The following is a 23,816-nucleotide window of genomic DNA, read 5'->3' as shown; positions in this document are numbered from 1 at the left end:
AGCTATGTGCTTGGAGTCAGCTTGCAGCCACCTACCCATGACTGCTCATGCGTAGTCCAACCAGTTCGTTAACCGATAGGCGTGGCAGAGCTCTGCAGGCACCTGCATGACCTGTAGTGGAAGTGGAAATGAGCGGGGGGAAAGAAAGAATCACTTCAAAGTTGGGAGGTAATTTTGAAGTTGGAGAAAAAGGAATGGCAAAAAACATTCCCTCTCTAGCAGTGAAAGACATGCAGACATGCAGGTGCACTGGTGTGTCTCTGAAATTAGGGAAAAATTGTAGGAGGGAGTTTGGTGTGATGGGTGCACCGACAGTGACCCTGGCTGGGACAAACGTCCTGGAAAGCACTTTGGCATGAGTGTCAGCCTTTAAAACTGGCGACTCATGGGAAGTTTATTGTAGTAGCATAACAAGCAAGCAAGAACACTGAAGACACCCTGAATATTATACAGTAAGAATAGTCTAGTAAATTACATGTCCACAAGAGGAACATCACACTGCCATAAAAACTTTCTGACGTGGCCCCACTGTTTTACGAAGTTGCTGGCAAAGCCTCTGATGGCCGTGCACGTTGCGAGTGCAGGGGAACCATGTGAAAACAAATTTCTTCCCCAAAAAGCGGGACGGCTGGGATATCCGGCACTCCAGAGCTTCACCTATTCCTGGAGCATCGTGGTTTTTCATCCCGGGAGAAGTGTTATTTGCCAGAGAAATCTCTCACCATTCCAAAAACATCAGTAGCCTCTGAACTTTCACCAAAGCAGCTCCCCAAGTCGGAATTCTCTGATCGGGATGGGGAGGACGACGAATGACTCGAGGAGCCGGCTGTTTCCAGAAGCACAGGAGAGGACATCCGATTCCCCTCTGACGGCTCGAGACGTGCAGAGAGGCGAGTCTCGGAGCGCAGGCTCTCCTTTGACTGTGTTCTTCTTTTGCTCCAAACCTCCATCAGCTTGACCATCTCCTTAATACGTGATTCGTCAAAACATCCCCCAATGTATTACAAGGGGCTTCTTTGGCTGAACAATGGGCTGACCACTCTTTTCTTTTTAATTTATTTTTAGAGAGAGGGGAAGGGAAGGAGAAATAAAGGGAGAGAAACATCAATGTGTGGTTGCATCTCTCACACTGCAACCCAGGCATGTGCCCTGACTGGGAATTGAACCGGCAACCCTTTGGTTCACAGGCCCACAGTCAATCCACTGAGCTACACCACCCATGGCTGGGCTGGCCACTCTCATTGAACACATCAAGAAAGGGCTTTGTTTTGCCCTTAGCCGGGTGGCTCAGTTGGTTGAAGCATCATCCTGTACACCAAAAGGTTGCAGGTTCGATTACTGGTCAGGGTGTGTATGGGAGGCAACAAATCAATGTTTCCCTCTCCTCTCTCCTTTTCTCTCCTCTCTTTTCTCCTTGTCTCCCTCCCATCCTCTCTCAAATAAATATATCCTCAGGCTCAGATTTTTTTAAAAAAGAAAGGGCTTTGTCTTGCCCTAGCCAGGTGGCTCAGTTGGTTGAAGCATGGTCCTGTACACCAAAAGCTTGCAGGTTCGATTACTGGTCAGGGTGTGTATGGGAGGCAACAAATCAATGTTTCCCTCTCCTCTCTCCTTTTCTTTCCTCTCTTCTCTCTTTCCCTCCCTCCCTTCCTCTATCAGATAAATATATCCTCGGGCTCGGATTTAAAAAAAAAAAAAAGAAAGGGCTTTGTCTTGGGGAAAACAACATATTGGGAAACTTCTAGGCTTTAAAAATTGAACCTTATTTTGACAACGACCCATGACGTGTGGTATGTTTTGAGAACGGACAGTGCAGGGTGCACGTTGGCGTCACAGGGTTTGCGACCGGCGGCAGTAGGTAACTGCGTTAACTGTCAAAGACCAAAGGCGGCGCTATCTGAAGCTCCAACACAGACTTTCCGTGGTCATTCCCCAGCGTGAGTGTCCTTCCCGGGAGCAATGATACAAGTCCATCTGCGTGACTGTGGGGCACATCTGCAGTCACTCCGTCCAGGGGAAGCCGTTCTAAAGACCACAGTGTGGCTGTGTATCACCTGCTTTCCGCAGCTGCACCCTCGGCCACCTGCACCTCTTCCATGGCACAGGAATTAAAGGCACATTTTGACATACAAGAGCAAATTTCTGTCCCATACTTTGAAACTTTGATAACTTTGAAAGTACCAGGAGGGGATTTTTTAAAAATTCTTTTTCACTGATGCTCTAAAATTCATTTGTGGATATTCCCGGTCTACCCATTTTCTAGGGCTTCCGTAACCCAGCACCACAAGCTGGGCTTAAAACACCAGACTTTGTGATCTCTCAGTTCTGAAAGTTCTAGAAGTCTGAAGTCCTGGCAGGTGCAGGCCACGCGCCCTCTGAAACCTGCAGGGAGACTCCTTGCCTGCCCCTTCCGAGGTTCTCGTGGTTTGCTGCTGATCTTGGGCGTTGCCGGCTTGCAGCCGCCCAATTCCAGCCTCTGCCTCTGTCATCACATGGCATCCTCCCTGTGTCTCCCTTCACGCGGCTGCCCTCGTACAAGGATCCCAGTCAAAATGGACTAGAGGTCCACTCTACTTTGGTATGACCTCATTTTAACGGATTAAATTTGCAAACACCCCATCTCCAAATCAGGTCACATGCTGAGGTACTGGGAGTGAGGACTTCAACTTCTCTTCTTTGGAGTAACACAGTTCAACTTTTAACTCTTGGGGTCCGTAGGTGCTGGGTTAAGACCCTGTTGAGGGAGACAGAGAAGACCCTGGGACCAGGGAATGTGAAACAAGGGTGCAGAGAAGGAAGGTAGAGGGAGACAAATGAAACCCACCTGGCAATTTTGCTCTGAAGGCTGGTGGCAGTGACCCCTCCCTGCTGATTTGGGTGCAAGGACTCTCGTTAAGGACGGCCACAAGTGGCAACTCCTAGCAGAAGACACTCAAGGTCTGCACTTGAGTCCAGGCTGCAACGTGAAGTTGACGGCTATGTCTAGAACATTCTCTGCTGATGCCATTTGTCTGAAAATGTCTGAATTTTGTGCAGGGACACACAAGCAATATTTCCATAAGTGGAGTTACATAATTAGGGCATGGACTTGCATAATAATTAGCATGTGTAATTAGGCACAGACTTCTTGTCCTTTAATTAGACAATCAAGACATCTAATTACAAAATTAAGATGTAATTACGTGGCCCAAGATGACATATTTCTTTCTACCCATGAGAGATTACATTTAGCAAATAGTTCACAAAAACTGATGAAGAAACGAACCTAGAAGCCAGATCGGAGATGCTGAGGGAAGTGTTAAGTGGACTGGTATGTTTCCTTCGGCCTTTCCTCTGAGGTGTGAGGGGAGGAACTGGAAACATCATAGTCGGCTTGAAAGAATAACTGTGACCCCCCCGTGGTATACATGCTAACGAGGAGGGATGTGGCCGTGACGCACCCACGTGATTCGCACGTGGCTCTGAGTGCGGCCTGTAATTACACTTGAACATGGATGTAAATGTCTTGGGGATTCGTTCAAACCCAGTAAAGCAGCTACACGGTGGAAACTTGGGTGGGGAGAGCTGGGAGTACAGTCTCCCCCTTCCTTCCCGTCCTGGCTCGGTTCTCCCTTGCGGCCACTCTGGAAGCAGACCCACTGCTCAGAACAACGCAAGCCCACCCGTCCCCGGGGCTGGCCTTTCCCCGAACATGTGAGCATTCAACGAAAAGTTTGTATTTTAAGGGCTCCTGGCGGGACTGCAGGTGGGAAGGTCAGAGGCTCCAGCAAGCAGAGTGATTCTTACAGCAATCGTTTTTTTTATTTTTTTATTTTTTTATGTTCCAGTACTGCTATGAAGTCCAGCTGTAGTGATGCTCTATTTTTCCTTGCCCCTACATTACCGGTAAGATCTGGCTGATCTCGGCATGATGCTAAACACCCAGTTTGACTCATTAATTTTTCTGAACTAACTGAACTTTTGACCTAATTAGCTGGCTGATCAGGGATTCCAGCCATATGTCCAGGTTTTTCTAAGCCAGTTCTGCCTTTCACTGTGTTGTTATCCCTCCGTTCCCATAAACTGTTGACATCTCCCAGTAATTCCAATGTTTTGACAACCGCCCTGCACGGCTCAGACTGCCGCTCTCTCCTGGAAAGTGGCACAGAAATCTGTCGGGCCACATTTCCTGGTATTTGGTTAAGAAAATATGCTTCCCATACGGTTCTGGGCCATGAAAACAAAGACATAAAGAGGTTGTTAGCGGCGGGTGAGGAGGTCTCGTCCCCACGATGTGTCCCCTCCGTCCCCATTTTTACTTTTCTCTATTAGGCCAAGGAATGTGCTGAGGGACAGATAACGTGCAGGGGTCCACTCTGACCAAGAAAAAGACAAACTGACCCAGGGAACTTGTTTTTGCAATTGTTGCTTTTCACCACTTGCCCTCTCGCATCCAAGTACTAACCAGGTCCGACCCCGCCTAGCTTTCTTTACCCCTGGCCTTCAGAGGCAATTCTTCCCGGTAGATTTAGAGGCAAAGGGGCTGAACCAGGGAGTGCTGTGTTTTTGTTCTGTTTTGCTTTTGTTTGTTTATGCTGTTGTTATTGTTTTCATTTTCTTTTATTGATTCCAGAGAGGGGGCAAGGGAGGGAGAAAGAGAGGCAGAGAAACAGCTCCCTCTGTGAGACAGAAACATTGATCAGTTGCTTCTTGCCCGTGCCCTGACTGCGGACTGAATATGCAGCCCAGCCATGTGCCCTGACTGGGAATCGAACTGGTGACCCTTTGCTCTGTGGGATGACACCCAAACCAACTGAGCCACACAGGCCAGGGCAGGGGAGTGGTGTGTTTGAAGAAGCAATGTATTGATGGGCATTTCAGGTGGGGAAGGGGCACTTGAACTACGTCATCTCTCAGGGGTCTTCCAACCATAAGATTTTAGGATTCTTTGATCTCTGGCTGCCACTCAGCCAGGAGGAATTCACTGAGTCCGACACTACTCACTCACCTGCCAGCCTCCTACCACTTTAGTCCTTACACGTTGTCAGCCGGAAACGTTTTTCTCCCCATGCTTCCAGAGGACTCAGTAATTCTGACACCGCATATGGCCAAAAGCATGAATGTGAGCTTCAGTTTCTCTGTTCTTCAAATTTGCTTTTCCCCGCAGGTACTCCACCTCCGCATTTTCAAGACTGGAGAAGCTGGGCATCAGACACCCTAAGCCTTCTCCTTTTATTGGAAACCTGACATTCTTCCGCCAGGTAAGGGCTGTCTTCCTTATCTTCTAGCCTAAGACGTGCTGAGCCCAGGGCAGCTTTACCCATGAAGCCCTGCTGCCCTCCAGGCCGCCCACACTTGGAGTGGCCTATATACATGAAGGCACTATGGGAGGGCAGCGATTCATCGCCTATCACTCATTGATAAGTATGGAGTCCTGCCATCCATTCATTCACCCCCAAATCCATTTAGTGAGTGTCTAAAGGTGCCAGGCCCAGAATGGGGGAGAAGTAGAAGTTACTTTTGGCCTCAGGGGCGCGGACAATACCAGATCAGATCTAGCCTAGTGCTAGATTTGGGGGGTTGTCCTTTCGAGGAGAAGGGAGAGCCATCAGGCCTGGAGGACTTCCTGGAGAAGGAGGAGCAAGAGACACAAAGAGAAGCACCCACAAGCCAGATGGCAGGGGGTGGGAGCGACAACGTGTGTGATGTGCCTACATGAGAACAAGGGCACACACAGCTTGATGAACAGCCTGGAAGCCAAAGACTGGGGAGCCCTGAGGGATGCAGCCGTGAGAGGGGAGGAGGAGGGGAACGGGGCTGGCTAGATTCCGACCGTCTAGAAAGGCAAGTGCAGGACCATACATGTGTCATCATTTGTGAGGAGGAGAGGGACAGCAGAGTGGACGACTGCCCTGTGAGGGAGAGGACTTAGGTCACATCTGTAGAAGCCTAAGTGCGAAGGGAAGACTTGGCCCAGGGTGGTAATGACGGTGAAAAGAGGGGGACGTTGGGGGCAAAATTAGCACCTCATGGGACTAAGTAGGTGTAGAGTATTCAAGGCAAGATGAGTCAAACGTGCCTCTAACTTTGGAGCCAGGGTAACAGGGTCAAGGCCGTGCGTTGTCGGAAACAAAAGGGAAAGGAAGCTGGTTCAGCGAGATGTACCCTAGTGGCTAGCAAGTGGAAACATCCACATTTGTAGATAGAGGCCCAGGGCTCTATCTTCTGAGGTTATTTCCCCCCTCACATTGGGTTTTCTCAGAAGCTACGTGGTTTATTCTGCTAACTCACGGGGTGCTGCCACCAGACCCGACGTCAGGAGCCAACAGATCCAGCCCGGGACAGCCACAACGCCACACAGAGGCAGGAAGGCTGGAATTTAGGCCAGTCCCACTACTGCGCCTTTTAGGCCTCCTTAGGATTCCTCCCCCTCGCCCCCTCACCCCCTCGCCCTGGAAAGGCAGCTAGAAAAAGGCAGCTAGCTGTCTCTGTCCTTCCTCCTCCTCAGTGTCTTCCCTGTCCCTTTCTGCCCCCTTCTCTGTCTGACAGCCTCTCCCAGTCTTTGTCGTGGTTTCTTTCTTCCTCATCTCTGTCTCGGGGTCAGGGAGGGGTGGCCAGTTCACAACCTTAGGCCCCCAGCTACCTCATCCCGGGTTTCCTGGGAGGACCCTGAAGTGAGTGGGAAGAAATTTCTAGGTGTCACAACAGAACAACAGATCAGATAGGAATAAATACATGTCACATATTTCTGGGGTGGGGGTCGATCGGCTGCACTGAGTTGAGTAGTTACTCTGGTATTAACAGTGGGAGGGAAACAGGCTAACTGTCCGTGTGAGGAGAACACACCACTCCTGCCCCCCCGGAAAAAGTCCACATTTGCTCGTTTTTAGCTCGTCGTCCTTGTATGTACTCACCCTGCCCAGTTCCCTGTAGAACATAGTCATTTCGATGACTGTTTTTGTGTTCATGTGTGCTTCCCTTGATTTATGCAAGCTGAGGCCATGAAAGTTGATTTACTGAGAATGGAATGTATTTCCGTCAAGGGCACCCCCTCTTCGACCTCCCCAACTCTCAGCTCTCGCCCCCGCCCCATAGACCTGCCTGTATTCTCATTCCCACAACACGCGCCTAGCCTTTTCCGCTCCCCCACCTCCCTCCCGACCCAAGCGGATTTTCCAGTATGCTGTATCCCCGACAATGCAATGGGTCGAGCATTTTCTAACCCCTCCCCCCCACAATCCCTCTGTGCGTGTCCGCGCAACTCCACGCTGATACACAACTCCATCCCTACGACACGATGAGTCTGGCATTTTCTGAGCCTCCACCCCCACTCCCCCCACCCCACGCATATCTGCAGGTATACTCCTTTCCCACTGCAAAAGGTGCCTAGTGTTTTGTCCTCTCTAAAGTTGCTCTAAAGTTATGTTGATTTTAGTTAAAATTTAACTTGGATCACGATAGTTCAGAATCTGTGATCATTTGGATAGACCCAGCAGAAGTTTCACGTATAGTGGCAGGAGAAAGAGGCTTTGCCAAAAATAATAATAATATAAACCAAACTGCAGAGGGGAATGTTAACATAGTTGAGAAAGCAAACAGTTTTCAGATATTTTAGCAGCAATTATACACAAATAGTTTAAGTATAAATGATCTTTTCTGCCCATTAAAGCAGAGCTGATGGAGACTTTTCCTTGGCTCTACGTATACATTTTTGAAAGGTGTCAGTTTAGTCGCATACTCCAAGGTACTTGAAAGCAATATCACTTCAATTCGTTCTTTATTGTCGGTGTAATTGCGCTCTTGCTGTTCCAGACTTCATCTCTGAATGAGTCTGAACACTTGACATTCGGTTGAATCGTGTTCTCACGCGTGTGCTGGGCTTTCCGCAGGGTTTCTGGGAGAGCCAGATGGAGCTCCGAAGGCTGTACGGACGTCTGTGCGGGTAAGAGGGGAACCCCATTCTCCTGCCATGTGTTTCGGGTTTTGCATGTCGCGGTGGGCGGAAGTAATGACAGGATGGGAAGGTGCGTGAGTTTCTGCCTTTTGCGGGTCTGTGAGGGAGCGCACAGTACATGAGACCCCTAGAGAGGACCCCAGGGTGGGACAAGGGAGCATCAGATAGCCTGCAACAGCACCACCTCCCAGCCTGTCAGACCCTGACCGGCTGGGCCAGGCCCTGGGTGCTCACACCACCTCTCACAGCAAAGGGTGCACGGGGGTGAGCTGCGATGCGGCCCCAGCGGCCCTCCGTGCCTGGGCCTCAGTTGCCCCAATAACCCACAGCAGGTCTTTCCCCATGAGCGTGTCTGAACCCTACTCACTCCTGTTTTGTTCAACTCTACGGATAAGATACACTGTCAGCTGTGTGACCGTCTCACCTACCGTCCAATCCAGTCCACTTTTGAAAGTGAAAGGGGGGGTGTGCTGTTAGTTACCGCCCCAGGACAACAGCGGAAACTAAGGCTGTCCTGGAGATGCTAGGACGTGGGGTCACCCTAGTTCTCAGCCAGGTAAAATAATACAGCTTTTCCTTGATTTTTCCTGAATTTCCCCTTTTATGCTTCAGAGTATACTCATCACCCACTTTAAAAAAAAAAAATAATAATAATGAAATTCCAGAATCTGGTGAACAAACTCACCTTCAGAGCATTTCCCCCATTCAAGATTTCAGAGACTTGCGTCAATTTATTCTCAACACGTGTCTTTCCCCACTGGAGTCCTCAGCAGTTCAGTCTGTTCTCACTCAGCTTATCCTCAGCTGCTGGCTGACTTTAGCAGCTCTTTCCCAGACCTTCAGGTCGGTTATAGCTTTTCCAGGGCGGTAGAGTTCCCAACGTATGTTCTGATGGAGTCCAGGCGCTTGTGAGCCCCTCAGTCCCAGGATACATGATCTTGTTCTCCCAGCAATGGTTTTCTACAGGGATTGACTTGCACCCCGTGTGAAAACAGCCCTCCCCAGCAGACCCACCGTTTGGCCCATTTCTCCTTAACCACTCTATATGACCCCATGAAGGTAATAAATTAAGATGTTAGACTACTGAATAGATGCTCTCCGTATAAGATTGTTATTGCTGGATAACAAACTACTCTAACATGAAGTGACTTAAACAACAAATTATTATTTTTATAATGTCTAAGGGTTGGCTGGAACTGACTGATCAGAGCCAGCCTTGGCTGGGAAGCCAAGCTGAGCTTCTTGGTGCATCTGCAGGGCAGCTGGGGAGGAGGCCCGGCTAGGCCAGCTCCGCTCCACATGTCCCTCAGCCTCCCGGGAACAGCTGGCAGGCCAGGGCAGGCTCTTCTTGTGGAGAAGGCCAAGGTCCAACAGAACAAAGCTGACAGCACAAGAACATTTTAAATGTCTGCTGTATCATGTCTGCTAACATTGTGTTGCCCGAACCAAGTTATATGGCCGCACCCAAAGTCAGGGCAGGAGGTCATGTGGCCAAAAACTACATTGATGGAGCAGAGAGGTGTATCCCTCGGCTGAAAGAATGGGAGGTGGTGCACATCTTTTAATAAGAGGCAACTCTACTTCATTCTCTAAAATTGCTTACTGGTCAGTCTTGTCTTTTCCTTCTTTCCTTCCTTCCTTCCTTCCTTCCGTCCCTCCCCCACCCCTCCACCCACCTTTCTTTCTTTCTTTCTTTCTTTCTTTCTTTCTTTCTTTCTTTCTTTCTTTCTTTCTTTCTTTCTTTCTTTCTTTCTTTCTTTCTTTCTTTCTTTCTTTCCTCTCCTTTTTTGGTGTGTATAGCTTCTTACACTCAGCATGATAGATACTCAATAAAGGCTCAAGGGATTGAACTGTTTACCATTCTCTTTCTCTCTTGCTGTTCCATGGCTCTGTAAAAGTTCTTGTTCCATCTTTCCCTTTCCAATAGTCTCATTCTGCAGGTGACTTGACGCTGACCTTGCAGACTGTCTCATACATTTCTGAGAGATAGCACTGACTCAGAATGACAGTAGCTTCCCCAGAATTAGAAAAAGGCCTTCTTGAGTTTGAATTCTATGAACCACTTCCTGGAGTACTTCTTGTACAGATTTTCAGACTAGAGCTCTTGGGTATTTTAAAGTAATTTTAAAATCTCAGATGAAGAGTTTAAAGGGCACTGTAATAACTAGTGGGTGGTGTGTGGTGTGTGTGTGTGAGCATATGAGAGAGAGAGAGAGAGAGAGAGAGAGAGAGAGTGAGTTGGTTTCCTTGACAACAGAATGTCCAATCAACTTTTCCCCAACTTGAACTAAGTTAACACAATTTATCCTTTTCAAGAAAACTTAAATCAAAGAGAATGGTTTCAAATGAGGTTGTAGAAATAGAAATTGCAGTATTATCTCCACTCTTTGTTCCCAGCTTTGGTGAAAAGGAAAGAAGTAAAAAGAAAGGTGATAGCATAATGTCTTCATACAAAGCTATGACCTTTTTCTGCTTTGAAAAAAAAAAAAAGATGAGCCATAAAATGCTGACTTCCTCTGAAATGTGTCTACTCCTGGATTTGGCAGCAGCATGGTGGAGGGGTAGAGTCCTGTCTGAGCTCTGTGATCTAGACACTCAGTATGGTCACCTCTTAAAACAGAAGGGCTGACTACTTCCGGTCAAGACGGTGGCATAGGTAAATGCAGTACTTGAATCTTCCCACAACCACATCAAAACTGCAGCTAAACTACAAAACAACCATCATTCAGAACCACCTCACACCTAGCTGAACAGAAATCCTACAACTAGGGATTTAAAGAACAACCACATAGAGACTGGCAGGAGGGGTGGACACATGGAACGGGCTGGTCCCACACCCACGTGTGGTGGATAAAAAGTGGGAAGAAGATCTTGGCTTCAGAGGTCCCCCCTGAGGAGTGAGGGGTCCCGACCCTATACCAGGCCTCCCAGCCCAGGGTTCTAGAACCAGGAAAAGAAGTCCCCATAACTCCTGGCTATAACAACCCACAGGGATTGAGGCTGAGGGAGACAGAGGGCTTCTGGAGTCCCAGGCAGTCTGTACACAGACTTACTCAGACTCAGTCCATCTGAGCTCCAATTCTGGGGCAGCAGGTAGCAAGGCACCAGAGACATACAGGGAGGAAGGCATCGGGGCGAAAGCTGGTGGGGGGTGGTGGGGGCGGTGCAGCTTTCTGCCACATGAAAGTGCTGGCTGAGGCCTTTATTCCTTTTCAGAGACCCCCATCCTCACAGAGCTGGCAGGTGCGTGCCATATCTGAGTCACCATCAACCTGGCTCACACTGTTCACCCCACCCACCCTGGTGACTCCCTGAGACTCCACTCCACCCTATTTGTAGGCCCACTCAAGCTCCCTCCAGTGGCTTTTACATACAAATGGCCTCTCTTGCCTCATGCTTTGGACTTTCTTAAAAATCTCTCAAACAAACAGCATCTGACCTCTGCCTACCATGCACCTCTTATTAAGTGGCCCCAGGCCCAGCACTAGCGGCAGCGGGCCTCGGTTCACAGCTTGGTCTCACCTGGGCACCTCCAAGCCCAGCACAAGTGGCAGCCATCTGGAGATCTCTTTGTAGCTCACACCAGTGGCCCCAGGCAGGACATAGCCAGTAGCTGACTTTGTACCTCCCAGGAGGCCCCAGAACCCAGTAGACAGCATCAGACCCCACTGGATGACAACCCTACCACCTCCATGAGCAACACACTCAAGGGGCAGACTTGGTGAGCACCACAGCCCCACTGAAGCAAGTGCTGCTTCGTAGAGTCAACTCCTGCACTGCAGCCCCTCCACTGTAGTCGAGTCAGTCCTCACAGCCCATCAGCCTGGGGGTCAATCCCTCCCAGTGACACCAATAACAATCAAGGCTAGACTGTAACAGGACAGTGCACACAGCCCACACAGAGGTGCACCTGGAGTGCCCTGCTTGGGTGGCACCACTGGGACCTACAGGTCACCTACTACACTAGGCCACTCTACCCAGTCCAGGAGATGTAGCAGCTCTACCTAATGTGTGAAAACAAACATGGGGAAGCAGCCAAAATGTGGAGACAAAGAAACAGGTTTCCAAAGAAAAAAACAGGAAAAATCTCCAGAAAAAGAACTAAATGAAATCAAGGCAAGAAAACTGCCATAGATACAGAGTTTAAAGCAATGGTTATAAGAATGCTCAAGGAACTTAGTGAGAACTTCAAGGAACTTAGTGAGAAGTTAAAGAGCATGAAAAGGACATAGAAATCATAAACATGAACCAGTCATAAATGAAGGATACACTAACTGAAATGAAGAATAATTTACAGGGAATCAACAGTAAGGTAAATTAAACTGAGAATCAAATCAGTAATCTGGAATATAAGAAAATAAAAAATACCCGATTAGAACAGCAAAAAAGAAAAAAGAATCCACAAAAATGAAGGTAGTATAAGGAGCCTCTGGGACAAGTTCAAATGCACTGACATTCACATCATGGGGGTGCTGAAAGGAGAAGAGAGAGAACAAGAAACTGAAAACCTCTTCAAAAAAATAATGGGAGAAAACTTCCCTAACCTGGCGAAGGACATAGACACAAGTCTAGGATGTGCAGAGAGTCCCAAACAAGAGGAACCCAAAGAGGTCCACACCAAGACACATCATAATTAAAGTGCCAGAAGTTAAATACAAAGAGAGAATCTTAAAAGCATCAAGACAAAAGCAGTTAGTTACCTACAAGAAAGTTCACATAAGACTTCCAGCTGATTTCTCAACAGAAACTTTGTAGGCCAGAAGAGAGTGGTAAGAAATATTCCAACTGATGAAAAGCAAGGACCTAAAACTCTACCTAGCAAAGCTATCAATTAGAATCAAAGGACATATAAAGAGCTTTGCAGACAAGAAAAAGCTAAAAGAGTTCATCACCACCAAACCAGTATCACATGAAATGTTAAAAAGAAGGGGAAAAAAGAAAAAAATATGAACAATAAAATGGCAATAAACACATAGGTATCAACAACTGAATCTAAAACACAAAGTAAATAAACAAGCAGAACAGAAACAGACTCATAGATACAGAGAACATTTTGATGGTTGCCAGATGGGAGGATGGGTGAATGGGTGAAACAGGTGCAGGGATTAAGAAGTACAATTGGCTGTTACAGAATGTCACAGAATGGGGATGTAAAGTACAGCATAGGGAATATAGTCAATGATATTCTAATAACTATGTGTGGTGTCAGGTGGGTATGAGATTTATCTGGATGATCACTTAGTAAGTTATATAATCTCTAATCACTAGGGTGTATACTTGAAACTAATATAATACTGCATGTCAGCTATAATTGAAAACTAAAAAATTGATTTAACAAAATAATATAAAACAAAAGTGTTGACTTAGTCTATATTTAAGGTCCTTTCTAGCCTTAAAAATTATTTTGTCACTCCTTAAATTTTAGCAAAATCATTTCACTGATTGGGAATGTCAAGGATGGACTTCGTGCAATGAAAGACCCTTCCTTTAGGAAATGATTTGGTTTAAATTATGTTAATTTTTAGACAATGTTTATCACTGAAAGTATTATCAATCTCAGACTGATCCTCTTAAAAACTGAAGTAGTAGATCGTTCCCCATTGGACAGGTGAAACCCCACACCATTGCTTCCACAGAGAAGTGCATTGTGTGTTTAGATGACAGGACATAACTGCATTGGGAGGAATGTGAGCCTGAAAGTCAAATACACTGATTACTTATGCTTATTATCTGATTGTCATCATAACAACTCCAACATAGTTTGGGTCCCAAAACTGAAAATTGGCTCCTTGCCCATTTTTCCTCCTACTCACTGCTATGAAGAAGATACTGCAGGAGAAGCTTTCTGTCAAGAGGGGTTGAGGACATTAGTGTTTATTAGACCACCACCATCACCACCACCACCATCACCACCACCACCATCACCCCCACCACCATCACCACCACCATCATCATCACTACCACCACCATCACAACCACCATTGCCATCATCACCACCATCACCATCATCACACCACCACCATCACCACCACCACCATCACCACCACGACCATCATCACCGTCACCACCATTATCACCACCACCACCACCATCACCACCATGAACAATATGTCTTTACCAAATGTCTAATTATGCAGCCTGCTTTCTTGTGTACAGGTAAAACTACCTTCTGCCTTTCTTATCTCTGCCTTTTTTAAACATGAATATAAAATGGGTAGATTTGCATGAATATCTCTCCAGTTTTTACTTATAATACTTGCTTAGAACTCTTTTGCATTGCACAGTAGTATCCTTGGAACTATACTATGAAGAAAGTGAGGCTTTAGTGCTTCAGACAACCTCAGTGAATTAATGACTACTGGTTACCTCTTTAGTCTGAGAATGAGCCCTAAGTCACATTCTTCTCAAGCCCTAAAAGACCAATATCAACATAACCATCATACATTTGTGATTGAATATAAACAGGATAGAGATTATGGCTGCTCCAATTTGTGATTGACTTTGTAATCCAATGGATGACAAGCATTTATTATGCTAGTACTCTTAATTACTTACAAACGCTTGCACAGCACCCTAAGTTCAGCTCATTTGTGGCTTCTAGAAGCTCCACTCAAAGCCCCTTTTCTCCCCGTCTCATCTGTCTTTTCAGTGACAGCTCTAAAGTTATTCTTTTATTCAGCCTCATCCCCAATCCTTATCACCCCAACATGACTTGAGTCTTGACTTCTAGTATAAACGTATCTCCCTTGGGTTGAATTTAACTTTCATGCTTCCTAGTGCCCATCACCCAGGCCCCTCCGTTAAATGAATGGCACCTGATTCCCACATCCCTTCATCAAGCCGGATTGTTAAATAATCTCATATACTCTCATAAGAACATTACGTTGTAAGTAGGTAAACGTGCACATTGTACATAATTCATATGGTACAAACAACCATGCAGAATAAAGAAAAACTGACTCCCATCTTGCACCCTTACACTCCTCCTCAGAAGCAACTTCTGTTCTCAATTTCTTAACACTCAAATGGATGATATAGGATAGAGGCTGCCCTTTACCTTGCTTTTGTTCATTCCTGAAATTTGGGAAATTGTCCCACTTTAACACATTCATTCTTGTTATATACTACACTGTGTTCTAAAGAACAGTATGGGTGTACCTGAATTTTCAAAAACAAGTTCTCCCTGGCTGGTGTAGCTTAGTGGATGGAGCATGGACCTGCGAATCAAAGGGTTGTCAGTTCAATTCCCAGTCAGGGTACATGCCTGGGGTGTGGGCCAGGCCCCCAGTGGTGGGGGTGGGGGATACTTCAGAGGCAACCACATATTGAGGTTTCTCTCTCTCTCTCTGTCTCCTTCCCTTCCCCTCGCTCTAAAAATAAATAAATAAAATCCTTAAAAAATTTTTAAAAAATAAATAAAAACAAGTTCTCAATGGATGAGCACCTTTTACTTTTATAAACAATAATGTGATGAATATTCTTGTACATATGTCATTGCTGTCTTGTGTCACTATGTCCGTAGGAGAAATTCCTAGAAATAAAATTATTAGGTCAAACATTATCTACATTTTTATTTTGATAAGCGTTACTAAATTGCCCTCTTTGTGGGCTTTGTTAATTTACACTCCCATATGTAGATGTATGAGAGGACTTGGTTCTCTCTGGTCACAGTGATAAATCTTTACCTTTTGATGGTAGTTTTTATTTGTTTTACTAACAATAAATGCAATTTTTAATTTTTACTTATTTTCTTTTTGTTGAATTTATTGGGGTGACATTGATTAATAAAATGATGTAGGTTTCAGGTGTGCGATTCTATAACACGTCACCTGTTTGTTGTGCTGTGTGTTCACCACCCCAGGTTGAGTCTCCTTCCATCACCTCTATCCCCCCTTCACCCCCCGCTACCGCCCCCGCCCCCTTTCCCTCTGGTCATCACCATACTGTTGTCTGTGTCTATGAGGTTTATTTGTTTGTTTAATCCCGTCACCATTTTCACCCAGCAACCCAACGCCCCTCCCTCTGACAGCTGGCAGTCTGTTCTCTGTCTACGATCTGTTTCCATTTTGTTAGTTTATTTTGTTCATTAGATTCCCCATATGGGTGAAACCACATAGCACTTGTCTTTCTCTGGCTAGCTGATTTCACTTAGCTTCATGTTCTCCAGGTCATCCATGCTGTCATAGAGGGTACGACTTCCTTCTTTTTTTATGGTCAAGTAGTATTCCACTGTTTAAATGTACCACAGCTTGTTTATTCACTCTTCTACTGATGGGCAGCTGGGCTGCTTCCAAATCTTAGTGATTGTAAAAAAAGTTACTACAATGAACATGGGGTGCATACAGCCTTTCGAGTTTCTTTAGATATATTCTCAGAAGTGGGATCCCTGGGTCATAAGGCAGTTCCAGGTTTAAGTGTTTGAGGTAACTCCATATGATTTTCCAGAATGGCTTCTCCAATCTGCATTCCCACCAACAGTGAGAGAGGGTTCCCTTTTCTCCACATTCTCACCAACACTTGTTTGTTGATTTACTGACGATAGCCATTCTGACACGTGTGAGGTGGTATCTTACTGTGGTTTTAATTTGCATTTCTCTGATGATTGATGACATTGAACATCTTTTTATATGTCTACTGGCCATCATCAGTAAGTCCTCTCAGGAGAAGTGTCTATTCAGGTCCTTTGTCCATTTTATTGGATTTATTTGGTGTTGAGTTGTATAAGTTCTTTGTAAATTTTGGATATTAACCCCTTATCACAAGTATCATTGGTGAGTAAGTTCTCCCATTCGGTGGGCTCTTTTCATTTTGTTGATGGTTTCCTCTGCTGCGCAAAAAACTTTTAGTTTGATGTAATCCCATTTGTTTATTTCGTCTTTTGTTTCTGGTGCCCAAGGAGATAAATCAGAAAACAACATTGCTATGAAAATGTCTGAGATTTTTACTACCTACATTTCCTTCTAGGATTTTTAATGGTTTTGAGTCTTACACTTAAGTCTTTAATCTTGATGGCAGTTTTAATCTGCATTTCTCTAACTACGAGGCAGTTTGAGCAGATTTTCATTTGTTTAAAATCCATTGTATTTTGTTTTCTGAAGAATCCTTTGCTACTTTTCCATTGGGTTATTGACTTTCCTAATTTATCTGTAGAAGCTCCTTAGATATTAAAGAAAATCACCCTTTACATTTAATATATTTGCAAATATTTTCTCCTTTTTATCATTTCTTTTATTTTTATTTAGTATTTTTCCCAGTCAGAAAACACTTGTTTTTGTGTTGTTGAATTGAATCCATTTCATTTTGTATCTTACTCAGAAAGGCTTTCTCCACCAAGGATTTTTTTTTTAACTTCCAATTTTTCTGTTTTTTATTTCTTCAAAGAAAACTTAGATATTTGATACATCAGGAATTTATCTGGGGGCAAGGGTGGGAGTAGGGATCCACCCTTATTTTTTCCAGATGGTGATGCTCCATCTGGAAATGCATCCTTTTCCAACTGGCTTGAAATACCACTTTTATTATTTACTAGTTCCCATATGTACTTCCGACTTCTCCATTCCTCTGTCTATTCCCACGCCAGCGCCTCCCTGAGTACCCTTCTCTGGGTATCACACATGCAGCCCTTCTTGTACCTAACAGCGGTAGAGTGTTCTGAGAGCATCTTTGCAATATCAGAGTCTGCAGCAATCTATCTCCCAGGGGGCCGGGGGTCCCTGCACTGAAAACATCAATTTAGCAAACAAATCAGCCTTCAGTGTAAAGGACCTGGCACTTAAAAGCGAAGTTCACGCCCACAGGAGGTAGAGGTGTCCCATATACCCCCCACCTGGAGGTTTATAGCACCGTTTTCTATTTAATGAGCTAGCACACATGAACAAATGGCACCTTGTCCCCAGGCGGTGAGGAAGTTGAGAACCTTGGGACACACATGGAAAAGCATGTGGCATCGGCAATGAAAACGATAAGGTCATTTCCATGGTTTTTTAAAGCTCAGATTCTACTGTGCCACTCTTCGGGAAAGTGCATGCTCTGGAAGAGACTAGGGTGTGAAAATTTCTCATGTAAGCTCCCTTCACCATCATCCTTACGTACTATTTAGATGAGGTTGAAGAGCTGTGTAGAGACGGTCTACTTCAAGGTCATCAGTTGGCTACGTCATCACCGTGTGGGGCTTTTCCACAGATCAAGGACTCTGGGAATTAAAGGGCTCTGCAGGACTCGGCCTGTTGCGTCCCAATGTCACAAGATTGCTCTTTGACTTTAGAAGACACACGACAGCTGCACACACTGGAACTTGAAAAGGTAGCTGAGGACGGACTGGTGTGGACTACTTACTGCTGATTTGTGTAAGAAAATACAAGTATTCGGGCTCTCACCAGGCAGCGGACGTGGGGAGACAGTTCTCATTTTTAAACTGGACCGAGTTCAAGAGATTCGCAGGTGTTGAAGAACAGCAGAACTCGGAGGCAGGAGCAAAGCCACAGTGGCAGAAGAGCCTCCCAGACACTGACACCCAGGACTTGAACTTGAAGTTCCCGTTGCAGATTTGGAGTGTGTGCCTCAGAAAGAGACTCGTTTACTAGGTACTTGACCTAAAAAAATTGCAACTCAGTTTCAAGAGGAATTGATGAAAATTAAAACACACTGTGATCAGTGAGAGAACACAGTATTCTTGAAACTATGGAGTTCTGCACAGAAATCCCAAATTATCCAACCATTTCCATGAGGCCAGACTGGGGGCAATATCTGGGTCCCTGAACCTCGCAGAAGTTGAGTCTTTCATGAAACTGTTGAAAACAATTGACCAGCTCAAGTAATGTGGCTCTGGAACCACAATAATATGAGACCTGATGTTGCACATTATAATTATTGAGAAGTAGTAATTAAATATCGATATTCTCACTGTTGGCCTGTAAGGGCACATTTTAAAATGAGCATTTATTAAACTGTTACTGCCTTTTGGGGGGGGGCACATTATTTTATAAAAGACAATACCCTGACATAATGGGCTGATTTTTTTAGGCCTTTAAGAATAGAAAGAAAAGGAAAAAGAATACGGAAGAAAGTTGTCTGCCAGAACACACATGACAGTTACTGCCAATCCAAATGCATAGCCCAACAGGTAGAGTTATCAAAGGAAAAACTGTCCCCAGATGAACAGGCAACTTAGACCAGAAAGGGACAGAGGGATTCGATTAGAGTCCCCCTTTCCCTGAATGAACCTTTCGTGCCTTCCCCACCCAGCCTGTCCCTGTCACAGCCTCTTATACCCAATGGGAGATCACTGCAAAGCTTCCGTTGGTAATTACTATTTAGGACACCCTTTCTTCCCAGACCCTTCTGAAGTTCATCCTTGTTTTTCTGAATTTCTAACCTCTTCCTTTTCCTTCATTTCACGCCACTTCCTTTCCCCCAACCCTCACTTTACGGCAACTGTCAGTGATGGTTGCTGTACACTTTAATGACTACTAATGGCCAAAATCAAGAGCCTATATTAATTCCTCTTGTTTGGGCAGAAAAACACCAAACGGAGCATGCCAACTCACAATAAAAGCCTGGGGTTCAAGTTCCAGCTCCAATTCTCTCTCTGACACTCAGCTTAAGGGATTTAGGCCAATCGTGCTCCCCTCAAAGCCTCCGTTTTCTCAGATGTCAAATGAGGGCATTTGGACCAGATCGGTGACCTTGACATTTTATTTACTTGTGAGCCTCAGTAAATTATAGATTTTGCCTCGAGACCCAGTACACACACACACACACACACACACACACAGACCTGAAACACATTTTACAAAATGATATCTTATGTATTATATAAGATCCACTCTGATCTGTTCTATTGTATTCTTTCATGAAAAACAAACCAAAACAAAGAAAAGCCAGTCACGCCCCATTAAATTGGTTTCATAACCACGAGAGAGTCAAAATGAGCAATTTGAAAAGCCAGAGGCCAGATGCCACCCGAAGTCCTTTCCAGTTTGACACAAGAGGACCCAGACCGATGACTCATCCCCAACAGTCTACACTGGAACATTTTTATGAGCCCCATTGTGGTTGAAGATTCTGATGAACCTCTGACAAAACCAGAAAAAGCCCACTGCTGGCAGCTGGAGTCGCACCTAAGCCGCAACACTGCTTCTCCGGAGGCGGCCTCCTGCACCCGCCTGCCCGCGGACCCAGGCCTGCGCCGGGGGGCCCCAGAGCACCTTCCCCCTACTTCAAAATTGCGAGTTCAAGCGTTATTGAAACCCTTTCCCAGCCTTATCCCAGACTTGCAAGCAAAAAAGCTTAGCAAAATAGATTAGCTGACAATTTAAAACATCTCTCTGTGATTTATGCCTGGAGTATAAACATCTAAGTAATTCACATGGCTATCCTCCCTCAGCTAGGTGGCCAGGGGGTGGGGCAGTAGGAGGACACGAACCTGGAAACTGGAAGTAGCCCTGTGCACTGGGGTGAGCGGGGCATGCAACGCTGACCAGGCTGTGGGTGCTGACACAGCTGGTTCCAGCTGAGGAGCAAAGCACAGCATTTAAAGGGGAAGATACTGACACACCCCATTCCAGGAAACACTGCCCATTGTGGAGAGTCCAGGAGGAAGCTGCCCACAGAGAGGCCCACTGGGCATCAGTCAAACATTCAGTAAAGCGGGAACCAAAAAGGCCTGCTTGCAGACATCAGGGCCCAGCGGCACGGTGTTGTGGGTCCTAAGAAGTGAATCTGGCAGGAGCATCAGCAGGGCCTCAGGGAGATGGGCCCAGGGGACAATTCACCTGCAGACACTCACTCCTAAGCCTGAGAGCTTGATGTGAAGCCCAGGAAACCAGGCCCGGTCGCTGTTCTCAGCTGGGAACAGAAGGTCCATCGGGGCTGGAACGGATGGCAGCTGAGGATGTGGTGGGGTGTTCTACTTCTGGGAACAGGCTGGGGCTACCGGTGGGGGGTGGGCACCCGGCGGGGAAGAGTGCGCCACCTTGGAGGCTGGGAAGTCAGCCCCAGACTTCCAGCTCTGCATCCCTTGGTGTGTGTTTCCAAAACCCACCCGTGTATGAGGCTTGAGGGGGCGGGGAGCTCATCCCCATCGGCGTTGATCAAATATGGCAGCAATGACGTCTTTGCTCCCGAATGACAGATGTGTTCCCAAACAATAGAACGTCTCAAATTAAAATCGCATAAGAGCTCTACTTCTAATAATAAATTCTGTATTTAATTGAATTGTACCTGAGACAAACCCAAGTGGTTCAACCCAAATGCAAAACAGAGTTGCGTAACACAGCCCTGAATCACCGTGGCACTGGCCACAGCATCCTCCCGTCTGCACGCAGGTCCAGACAATGTGCAGAGGGCACTGAGCGTCTATCTGTGGTCAAGAACCCTCTGCACAGACCATCTCAAACGCTGGACACAGGTAGCCCACTCTATGGCTCCGAAGCCCAATGCATCGAGAAGGCAAATAGCACCCCTATTTTCTCCAAAATGCAGAATGACAACCCATCTTTCATTTCACAATTCTTAAAAAAAACTATCATTACCAAATCCAGAGAAGCAACTAACATCCAATTCACATGGAGCATGAGGTTCTTCTTCGATGACTATTTTGTGAGCAGAGAAACTTGTTCCGAGCAAGTTCTTGGAACCTGCACGATGAAAAAAACAACAGTTTTAAATCTTGTTGCTCACGTAAGGCAAAAGGCAAAGGTGTTTAAGTGTCCAAACCAAATTAACTCTAGATACATAGTGTACAATTCCCCAAAACAAAAGTCACAGAGCATCACACATCCATTGGAAATTCTTCTCGGTGTGGAATAACCCAAGTTTATCTCTAAATGACCATACTCTCCTTTCTTCCTCAGGATTCGTATCTTTTAGAGTTTGGGCTGTTTCCTACACATTCCAGTGACTCCTGGTCTTACCTGTAACATGTCTATGGCTGTGCACATCAAGTCATTCCCAGTCAGGTACTGCTAAGTTTTGAAGCCAGCATGCCTGGGCATGAAACACACACTTCAGTAGTTATAAATGTAACTACTAAAATAAGTTCCTTGATTGTTCTTCACATCCCAAGACCATGCTCCTAACAGTTACTTCTCCTCCTTGCTGCCCCCAAATTACAAGAATTTTGCAAGCTACTCTACGAAGTTTTCCGCTCTGGGTAAGGCTCTTCGCTGACGGGCCTGTTTACTCTCCGACAGTTCCCCAGGCTCCTCCGCATTAACCACTGCGGAGACACTGTTAGCACATGATGTGAGTTTGGCCTCCGCTGAAAGAGGAACTTCCTAGCCTTTGCCCCGAGCCTGTGGCTGATGGATGGCCTGTCACCACATCCCACCTGCACTGCCTGATACTACCCAGGCTATGGGGGAGGTGGGCACCAGGTATATTGATTGAGATCACTGCCTTCTATATCAGGACCCCCCAGGGAAGGAAATCCAGGTCCTCCCCAGGTGACCCCCCATGCCAGCTTCTCCATTCCTAATGCTGTGCCTGGGGCATATTAACCACCAGAGAGGCAGCTTTTGAATGGGCCTTCCGCTTTCCTTTGAAGGTTGTCTTCTAGTCTCCAAGTTCATTCTGTGGCTCACTGCCAGAACACAGGATGTGCCTTGTAATTGGCATTGCCCCTAGGTCTTTCCAAAGACTCCAGCCTAAAGATTCTTAACTGCTTCCCCAAAGTCCTAGACTTCTCTGCCAGAGTTTGGTCCCCCAGAACATCCCAAGGGCAAGGAGCCTCAGCTCTCTGTCCTCCTGAGCCCACTGGGATGCAATCTCCAGCCCTGATTGGACACCTAGCATCCCAAGTCCCACCCTCCTTCAGCCATACTTGTTCATGAGCACCACTTAATGAGAACTCAAATGGACACCTAAGAAGATGTTATCTGGGTAGGTAGAATGGGTCTCCATGCTTCTACAGCATGGCCAGCAAGAGAGACTCTGCAGACCATGGCTGTGGGACTGACGGGTCTCCTACTGCCCCGTCAGATCCAGGTGTTCAGGATGGCATGAGGGACACTTGGCTGGAGGATACTTTTTAAAAATGATGGTAAAATCTACATAACATACACATACAACACATACAAAATACAACAAATTTACCATCCTACCATCTTTTCCTTTTCATAGACTTGATTGGGGTGACACTGGTTAACAAAATTATGCAGGTTTCAGGTGCACAGTTCCATGACGCATCATCTGTGTGCCGTATTGTGTGCTCACCACCCAAGTCAAGTCTCCGTCCACCACCGCTTATTTCCCTAAACCCTCCTCCACCTCCCCCCATACCCCCTCCCCTAAGCAATCCAACACTGTTGCCTGTATCCATGAGTTTTTTCTGTCTTTTTTCTTTTTTCACTCAATCCCCTACCCAGACTCCACAGCCCCTCACCCACAGTGGCCAGCCTGCTCTCTCTCTATGAGTCTTCCTCTATTTTGCTCGATAGTTCACTTTGTTCATTCGATTCCACATATGAGTGAGATCATGTGGTACTGGTCTTTCTCTGACTGGCTTATTTCACTTAGCGTAATGCTCTCCAGGTCCATCCATGCTGTAGCAAAGGGTAACATTTCCTCCTCCTCTTCCTCTTCTTCCCCTTCCTCCTCCTCTGCCTTCTTTCTTACCGCTGAGTAGTATTCCATTATATAAACGTACCACAGCTTTTTTTATCCACTTGTCTACTGATGGGCACTTGGACTGCTTCCAGATCTTGGCTATTGTAGTGAACATAGGGGTGCATATATTCTTTCAAATTTGTGTTTTGGGTTTCTTCAAATGTAGTCCCAGCAGTGGAATTGCTGGGTCAAAAGGCAGTTCCATTTTTAATTTTTTGAGGAAACCCCACACTGCTTTCCACAGTGGCTGCACCAGTCTGCATCCCCACCAACAGTG

The 23,816-nt window shown here is 46.1% G+C and overlaps 1 protein-coding gene across 1 annotated transcript in view; it reads left to right on the top strand.

Moving 5' to 3' along the window:
* Nucleotides 1-23,816, top strand: part of TBXAS1 (thromboxane A synthase 1) — a 137,821-nt gene that overhangs the window by 21,738 nt on the left and 92,267 nt on the right. The window contains exons 2-3 of the mRNA XM_045855777.1: nt 5,147-5,240; nt 7,869-7,921. Of these exons, the coding sequence (XP_045711733.1) occupies nt 5,147-5,240; nt 7,869-7,921 (147 nt within the window). The remainder of the gene's footprint in view (nt 1-5,146; nt 5,241-7,868; nt 7,922-23,816) is intronic.

The sequence above is a fragment of the Phyllostomus hastatus genome, unplaced genomic scaffold (assembly GCF_019186645.2).
Source record: "Phyllostomus hastatus isolate PE091 unplaced genomic scaffold, TTU_PhHast_1.1 phas_scaffold_114, whole genome shotgun sequence".
Lineage (NCBI taxonomy): Eukaryota > Metazoa > Chordata > Mammalia > Chiroptera > Phyllostomidae > Phyllostomus > Phyllostomus hastatus.
This window is presented reverse-complemented; position numbering and strand designations above follow the sequence as displayed.